Here is a 9,466-nt window from a genome sequence, read left to right on the forward strand (position 1 = left end):
TGACTGCTCTATTAGGATGACTGCTCTATTAGAATATCTCGAACTCTCACTTGCTACACCAAGTTGGATTTTGTGTTATAACTCCGTGGCTTTAAGTCTCATTCTTCTACACCATTGAAGAGCCTTTCTAAGATGATTACTCCATCTGTACAACAAATTTCAAACCATTATCCCAAGCGGTTTTTCTGGTAGGCCTGGCAAGTAGTTGTTTTTTATTAGCTAATCTCGATTGAATAATTGTTGTATCTTCCTGATTTTTAACTCGATTTCTTTCAAACCACAAAAGGTTTGAGGTTCAATAGTTAACCTATTCACCCACCGATTTTCAGCTTCTTCCCATAAGCGGTTTACCTTGTAGGCGTGACAACATATTGGTGTTATTTTTTGTGAATAATCGTTAATAACCTTTTGCCTGTTTATTGTATTCCAGCTAAAGTTGGTACAGAGATGTACCTTTCTGTGTGCCAAATTTCAAGGCAATCGGATATGGCGTTCGCGTTTTATAGCAGTTTTTGTAAGTGTGCGAAAAGGGGAAGAAAAATAAGAAGAAAAAAAAAGAAGAAACTAAGCCAATTTTTGAAGTTGCATATCTCAGGAACGCTTGAAGCAATTTTGCTCAAATTTGGAATGTGGAGTACTGAAGTTGAAGGGCGTGTCCACAGCAAAAATCGTCTTGTTTCATCAAGGCAGCACAGAGCTACAGGTGTGACAATTGCATTTTCGTTCTTCCTGTCAATATACTCACTGGTGTTGCATGCTGGCTTCTTGGGCCGCACGACACACTATCATGTGTCTTGATAGAACAGTCACTCCGACTCTCATGTCAAGCATCAAGGGTTGGAGCCATTGAACAATTGCTATTAGCTATCCACCTTCCTTAATATCTGACAAAATGAATTCTATAGCTGAGTTTTAGTTGTAAAAGTTCTAGCAAGATTAAGAAAGTAGAACAAGGTTTAGGAAGGAAAAGGTGCATAAGCTTATAATAACTAGTATCTAATTTTTCTTACACTAAATGAATGAATTAACATAACTGTCAGCTCTATCCTTACCTTTAGTCTAGCAAAGAAGTTTAGATGTTCCCTCACTGTTAGTCTATCATAGAGTACATTGTGTTGTGGACACAGTCCAAGACTCTCTCTGACTCCATCAATGTCAGTAAGGATGCTGTATCCATTGATGATGGCATCACCACTGGTGGGAGGGAACAGTCCCACTAGCATGGACATTGTTGTGGTCTTTCCAGCTCCATTATGACCCAACAACACAGTGATCTGATCTCGGTACATGTTCAGGTATAAATCATTCACAGCAATTTTAGTTCCACTGGCAACCTATAGACCATGTACAGATACATTCTAACAACAAAATGTGATATAGTCAAAGCACCTTGAAGGTTTTCTCAAGCCCTCTAATACTGATGCCACATTCCAAGTCTGTAGGTTCTTGTTCATGAGCACTGTTGTCTGAAAGGGGATTCACCTGTTCCATCTGCAGTAAGTGCAGTAACTATAGTACTAGGTGTCTTACCATATCACCAAGAGTTAATAATAGTAGGGAGGGAGAGTATCCAATGCTCAATAGGCCTGTGTGAATGAGTGTGTAGAACGAATGGCTTCCTGGTCAGACGTGTTAACAAACAAAGTTCTTTAAGAGGCCGCCACTAGTAATTGATACACAGAATAGATATCAAATCTTGACGTCTGTGCGTGTCTTGCTGGGTAACAATGAGTATCTGTTTGTTGTTGAGCGTGTAGCTATCCACCGGAGAACTGCAACTCTGGATGAACCGCTTCGAAATTTGGTCAGTTCTTCAACAGCACAGTGACTCGTTTCAATTGAAGGCGCACTCGATTCTTGGACAAGTATTTCTTCCTCCACATCACGGCAGGGATTTATTGAGATGCTTCTACTGACAATATTGGTTGAAAGCAAGGCTCCCAGCAATCTTCATGGACACGCCAATAATTCTTCTCTTCGCTCTCAGTCTCGAGACGGCCTTTCACTTCTCTCGTCCGCACTACTCAAGAGGCTATTGGATACGTGTACTGGAGTAGACATGTGCTACAAGTATAGCTTATATAGTACCAATAACGTAAATATCAGATCCGTGCAGTCAGCTAAAAAAATATTTTCACATTAACACTTTGAGAAAATACAAAAAAGTACGGTGATATCCAGGTTGCTCTACACACTCATTTAACACAGGCCTATACAGCGTTGGATACTCTCCCTCTCTACTATTATTAACTCTTGATATCACAATGAACATTCAAATACAATAATAATAATACGCTATACCAGTACATCAGTAATTTTACAAGATCATTGACTTATCCATAAGTCAAACACCACAAAGTATGGTAACATTATATAGTAGTGATCATGAAGGTTCCACCAAGCAATACCACCCAAAAGCCAGCCTCACCTCTCCTTTATGAATCGACACCTTGTGCTGCAAGCAGAAGAAAACAAGTCCATGATACATGTATTTGTACTAATTGTGGTATGCTAAAGGCAACGGCGGAGAGGGGTCTGGCTGCAGGGGGTCAGGGGGTGCACAAAGTTCACCAGAATCAATTTATACAGGTGAAATTTGAAGCCTCTCATTTGCTGTAAGCATTTGAGATAGAAGTGAACAAAAGCTGTTTGGAAAAGTTAGTAGCACTGTGTAAGGATAAAAAACTTATACAATGTTTATAATAGGGGTGCAACAATATATCGATATATTGCAATATTTTCTATCACAATACAATACAATATGTGTGATGAAACATATCAATATATTGCGTATTGCAATATATTGCGTATTGCATTGCTGTGTTACAATATATTGTATAATATTGCAGGGTTGTAATGGGCTGTGGCTTGTGGATAATTAGCCTATTCAGTTTCCATCCTCCTGGAGGGCGGGCATCAAAGCCACCAGAATGTATTGTTGATGTTTTAGAAGCCACATATCCTAAACAAACAGTACTGGTTGTAGTACTGCCTACTTGTACTGTAATACCTATTTAATTTTAATAACTGTTGGCCATTATAAACAGCTTTTGACTGGTGGGTGTACACCACATGACACTAATGCTATCTGCTGTATCTTATGAAGCTTAAATCCATGAGTTATTTACACAAGTATAGCACTTCAACATCACCAAAGGCCCTAATCCAAATATTGCAATACAGCAATATATTGCAATATTTTTTAAGGCAATACGCAATATGGTATTTACCTGTATTGTTGCATCCCTAGTTTATAAAACAGTACAAATCACTCTGTGCATGCATACTTGGATATGGTGGGAAGAAAATGCAGAATCAAGTAGAGAATGTGGTTTCAGTTCCTTATATAAAATATTTTTTTGCTTTTAGGCTTTATAGGAACTGACTGCTCTATTAAGATAGTTGACGTTCTATTAGAGTATATCAATCTTTTCTTCTCAGCCCTGCTCAAAGAAGAATAATTTCAACGATCTTATTCTGAGGATAGAGGGAGGAAGCTAAAGGGCATGTGATGTTAAGCTGTAAAGCACTTAAGTATGTAGTGTTACCCCATTATAGAGTTAAATTTGTCTGAAGACATCAGCCAGTCAGGCCTGTTAAAAAAAAATTCCATAGAATTTTGTGCCTTAAACTTTTTTTTAAAATCCATAGAAACTCATTTTGCTCTGAACACATGTTTAAACTTAACCAATACTGCCGCATAGCCATGAAGGAAAGATGAAGCCAGTTAATTGAGAATACCTTCATGATCCCCTATTTAAGGGTGCTCTGTACAGTTTGTGTTAGGCTTCCCAAGTCACATGGCGAAACAGGTTATCTTTTACGTTGATGGAAATGTTATGGTCGTTAATTAGTCTGTGGCTTATTACTGAATTTTTAGCACCTGTGTGTTAGGAAACAGGCACGCCCCTTGCTATTCTACACCCTTATGTTTAAAATAGAACTAGTCTGTCATATTTCACCCAAAAGGCATGAAATTTTTGGATGAGTTACTGTAGTAATTTTGCTAAAAAAGAGCGTTTGTGGTTTATTTGATAGCAACTTCGGATGACAAATAGCATGGAAGTGAAAAGAAAGATTGGTAGCAGTGCCAAACCGGAAGTTAGCCGGAAGTTGAGTATCTGATGAGTGAGAAGCTAAAAGACAAAAATAAAAACACACAATAGTTTGTACTGTTTTGTATAGTGTATCATGAAAGTATCAAAGCTCTAGTGTGTAAACTGTAAAACTAGTTCTAGTTTAAAGGGAAAAATCATAACTCGCATTCTACAGCAAATTAGCAGTTGGGTTTGGAATAAAGTGTTCTTTAGTGTTAGCTTATATCCAGTAAGAAAGTACAGTATATTTGCCCAAAACATTTGTGAGTTATGGTAATTTCATGGGAGCCATATAGGAACCGTACAGAGTACCCTTAACATATATACAAGTTTGCAATAAATAGTAGTTAAAGCACTGCTGTAAGTACAATATGGAAAAAAAGCACAAGGGTGTAGGCAAGAGACTAAATCAGCACGAGGCGAAACCGAGTGCTGTATTCAGCTGAGACCACGCCAGAGTGCTATTTTTTCATATTGCATGAGTGTGGCAGTGCTTTAACTGCTATCTGGTCGTCTTTGTTCAGAGTGTTCATTTTGTAGACTCTAACTGCATTGGTTTTTGGTCATCAAACAATTGGTAAGTGTCTATATAGTACAAGTTTGGTCATAAAAACAAAGAGATAGCATCATTTTGGCTACTTCTGGTGATTTAAAATGTTATGCACATGATCAACAGTGTTGTATGCAGTGCTGTAGTTTCCTTTCAGTACTGTATGGAAATAACAGCACTCTTATTCGTTTATTTAATCTTCACCCACGCAAATGCTTCAAGTTGTAATGTTGGTTCCAAGTTTGATATAAATTGTTGAGCCATCCATATATTGGATGCACCAGCAATAAGTATGTTTTACCTTTGTCTCTTTAGAGCATCTATAAGAAATTGAGTGCTTTAAAGGCTATACTGCTAATGTGCTAGGAGAAGGATAGTTGGAAGGTATGAATGCTGGTCAACCCCAAATAACGGCTCGATTTTACGTGCCTGAACTATGAAAAGTGAAGTGACCATTTCGTTTTGTTTTCAGTTATGTTTCACCCATTATACAGTGTTACAAGCAAACAGCAGTACAAGAAGTTCCTCTGCAATCAATCCAGTCACTACGTAAAAGTATGGTTGATTCTCGTAGTAGCCAGCACTGAAGCCTATTAACATGGTAGATGTGTTTAACAATAAGAAATGTGCCACATTGAGATGATATAGAATAAAAAAAGCAATGAAAAAAGGGAGGTTATCTATACCTGCAACTATACCAGTGGGCATTTAGTCCCTATTTCAGTCATTGCTATATTATTGACAGGCTGTATATGATTGCAGCAGCAATTAAATGCCCCATACATAGTATAGCTGCAGGTGTAGAAGAGACCTCCCTTGTTTCATTGCTTATATTCTATAATTCCCACTGCAAAAGATGTCACGGTGTTGGGACCAAGCATTTTAAACATTCGCTGATTGGCCCAGCTTGTTTTACAGGTGTTTCTTCCTTATAACAACATTATATTAAGCCAAGAAAGATGTTTTTTGAATGTTTTGTTGATAGCATTATATAGTACTACTGTATTGTATGATAAATTTAGTACTCTAATTGAAACTACGTATACTCTAGTTGAGCACACAGTCAAGCTGATAACTAGTCTAAATGAGCATTTGTTTAACACTTGGCCAATGCTCACTAATACTTCTCCATTTACCTGAACATTATCTTCACCTCCAGTGAGGGATTGTTTCTTCTTGACAGGTGTACCACACCAGTAGGATGGGGTAAGGAAGAAATAAAATGGTCTGGGGATACCATACTGTCCTGGAAACACTGCATCAATGTACCTAATACATTAAGTACAACACAACCAGTTTAACAACACCACTGTACTGACCATGCAATGGTCATGTAGATGATGGAATCAAATATTAACATGGCAAACACTATTCCCAAGTTGAAGTCATCATCAAGTGAAACAGGCTCTCCAGCATTACCCCATGTCACTCCTTCTTCTCTAATCTCCAAAGTAGATAGTACATTGACTCCTAATCCCATACAAGTGTTGGATAGGAAGCAAGCAAGAACTTTAGCCCCACTATACGGACCAAAATTATAAGTCATTAAGTTGCTATATACAACTTTGACTTAACTTACGTGGAGAGCTGCTCATATCGATTGGCAAGAAATAAGTATGGGAAGAAGTTAATAAACCATGCAAGGAATCCAACCAGCATTCCGATGACAGGATTAGAGAATATAGCACTAATAGCATGCATAAATAGATTTGTAATTATCAAACAGTACAGTAGTAATGTTAAATAGGGATCTCCCAAAAAATGACGTGTGCTGCCTAAGATTCCACCTTTAAAAATCACCCTAGAAACATCTTGTACCACGAAAATACCTTTATGGAATATGTAGTATTAGTCCACCTAACATCAAAAACAAAAAAAAAAAACATTTACAGGTGGCCAGATATAGAATTTCTTTTAAAAATTACCGAAACTCAAAATTTTGCCTGCCTGCCTGCTCGCCCACAATCGCAAGGCTGGAGGTCAAACAAAGCAGCACGCAGCCACCATTTTACACCACAATAACAAACGCACCAGTGGGATGTGCCTTTTTGGGGTTCCAATGAGCGTGTACCCTCTGTGCTTTGTCTTTCCTTTATCTTCTAGTCTCCACACAATGAAACCATATTGAGGCATAAAAATCAATGCTTTCCTTGAGCAGTATATTTAGATGCTGCCAACTTATTGAAGCACTCATGCTCGGTAGATACCCGTAGCTTCATGATAGGTTCAATGCCACACCTATTAACATGATCTTGGTTGATTAATAACAATCAAGCACGAGACCACACCTATTAACAATCTACACCCCATTATTATTGGCCTAGCTGTATCCATAATGCTAGCACAACAAAATAGTGGTACGTGAAAGGCTAACTCTAGATACTCTAATACAGCAGTCACCCTAACAGAACAGTCACATGGGTATAGCTGTATGTTAAAAAAACCAAACAATATCCAAGCAATAAAAAAAAGTGAAACAAGAGGTGAATGATCATAACTCAGTGGGGAAAATCCCTACTTTGGCATTGAACAAAAACAAAATGCTATAACATGCCAATGTAGGTAACTCGGGATTTTCCCACTGAGCTAAGCTGTATATCATCATTCATCTCTTGGATCACTACTGTATTATATTTTTTAATATACTAGTATTACCTGATAAGAAAACAAAATGATATGAGGCAGTTGACAAAAAGAAGTAGGAACACCATCAGAAGGACATAGTCACTCTCAACAAATATCTGAACCTGTCAGAGACTGTAACTTGACTAACTACTCTGAATGCATATATACCTTGATCAACACAGCCATGAAAAATACCGTAATAAAGAGAAACAGAAATTGTTTGAGGTACCAGGTAAGCCACAAGATCCAAGTAGACAGTCCCATCATCTTCAATGACTCACGCATCCTAGTTGACTTCTCCAACACAAGTTCCTTAATACAAACTAACTAGTCACACACAGCTAGTAATCACACAGATACCTTTACTAAAATTCCTGCAGAGTAAATGAAACTGAGTACAAGCAGCAGTGGTAACATATTTTGGACTGTTTCCAAGAACAAGTTACGTTCGTATGGAGGATAGGGAAATTGCTGTGGATAAATTATTCATACTACAACAGTCTATCACAGATACGAAAGTTACCTTAGTGTTCACTGGAATCTCTTCAAATGTATAGTTTGGACTCACACGACTGACTACCCATTCTATAATGGACATTCCAACAAGGTTCTGGAGGTGTAGGAAACCTTCAGCCAAATAGAGACTATGTAGAAATATATACAATGCATAATTATCATCACTAACATACACACTGTGCATACTACACTTCAACAAGTATAGTAGTAGTAAACCACAAAACTGGAGTACTTCTGCAGTATATTAAGACACGTGTTGTGCTATACCATGCAAGTATTAAAACATGAATGCAATTTTCCTGCATACTTAGTTCCACGGTGCTTACTCCAATTTGTAACAGTTTCGTAATTGAACAACCCATCTTGTAGGGAAGATCACTCACTGAAATCACTTCAGCCACTTCCAAGATATACGTATTAGTTCTTAAAAGACTTTAATTGTCCTTTAATCATTAATAGATACAAAAAAAGAAACATATATATATATATATATATATTACTACGTAAGAGTAGCGAAGCTAAATAGATTAGGGATGAGTCTATTTTGCATGTTTTTACCTATTTATTTTCCAGCAATCCTTTTATTTTCTACCTATATTATACTCAATTTGCTCAAGATAATAGAAAAGAGTTTAAAAATTAACCATCATAGCTGGTTTGAAAGACACTGGAACAATTTACAAAGCAAAAACCTAACAAGTGTAAAATTGCAGGATCAAGATACTCTAACACAACAGTCACTAAGAAATAATGTAGTTCATAGTGAAATTTTCACATATACTCTTCATGGTAGTGTGTTGTCTGCTACTCTCCCTGATGTGTTGTTAAGCGTTGCCGTTACCATGGTAGGGAATGTATTGTAAAATTATGCACATTTCAGATCATAGGCAGATCTAGGGGACACTACTAGGGGGGGCTGAAGGGGGCAGTAAGATTTTAAAAAAGTGTTTATTACACTAAGAGGAGAAGAATGGAACTCTAGTACACAAGTTATATTCATTTGCATAACTTCATTGTGAAAGTTGAGTAGGCATCAAGCGATTTGACCGGACATTTTAACCTTTGTTGTTTCTCCATTCCTGTGTTTCTATCAATTATACAGGATGTTTGCTTCAGCCAAACATTGGGACCACCTATGTAGTGTAGAGCTGATTACTACTCAACCACTCACTGACACTGATAATACAGTATTTTAAAAGGGTAGTTACTGGTCAGGGCTTTTGTAGGAAAGGAGTCGTAAGGACTTCTGTCAAGGCCTTCTACTTGCTTTTTCATAATTATAGCTATGGGGTCAAACTTTCCATGGTTAGAATATATCCCTATAATACAGAGTACAGTGTATGCACTGACATCTTGTTCATTCTAGCTTAAAACATAAACTGGTTGTACAGGTGATCTAGTCTGGTGACAGCCGCATTCAGTACCTGTGCAAGCCTTACAAAAAACTGGTGCATCCAATCAGATCGCTTAGTAACCAATCAACAACATTCTATGATGTCATTTCCAATTTGGCCACTGATTATGGCGAGCTTCTTATGTTGTTTCCACAACCATCACAAGTGTAAGGGTTTGTAGAGGAAATAAAAGTCATTCAAGTGCAAGTACAGTAGCTGTCACGCTCTGTTACCAGAAATTGTCCATGTGTTTCGAGTGTATTTTCAAATTTAATTGCATTCCA

General features: G+C 37.5%; 1 protein-coding gene across 1 annotated transcript in view; it reads right to left on the minus strand.

Annotated features, from left to right (window-relative positions):
• The window catches only part of LOC136249836 (phospholipid-transporting ATPase ABCA3-like), a 25,210-nt gene extending 17,300 nt beyond the window's left edge, over positions 1–7,910 (minus strand). Inside the window, exons 1-9 of the mRNA XM_066041962.1 lie at positions 7,796–7,910; positions 7,633–7,743; positions 7,441–7,584; positions 7,303–7,394; positions 6,227–6,334; positions 5,967–6,167; positions 5,784–5,916; positions 1,390–1,491; positions 1,053–1,334 (exon numbers count right to left, since the gene is read on the minus strand). Of these exons, the coding sequence (XP_065898034.1) occupies positions 1,053–1,334; positions 1,390–1,491; positions 5,784–5,916; positions 5,967–6,167; positions 6,227–6,334; positions 7,303–7,394; positions 7,441–7,584; positions 7,633–7,743; positions 7,796–7,870 (1,248 nt within the window). The 5' untranslated portion in view covers positions 7,871–7,910. The remainder of the gene's footprint in view (positions 1–1,052; positions 1,335–1,389; positions 1,492–5,783; positions 5,917–5,966; positions 6,168–6,226; positions 6,335–7,302; positions 7,395–7,440; positions 7,585–7,632; positions 7,744–7,795) is intronic.
• Positions 7,911–9,466: the final 1,556 nt, after the last annotated feature.

The sequence above is a fragment of the Dysidea avara genome, chromosome 3 (genome assembly GCF_963678975.1).
Source record: "Dysidea avara chromosome 3, odDysAvar1.4, whole genome shotgun sequence".
Lineage (NCBI taxonomy): Eukaryota > Metazoa > Porifera > Demospongiae > Dictyoceratida > Dysideidae > Dysidea > Dysidea avara.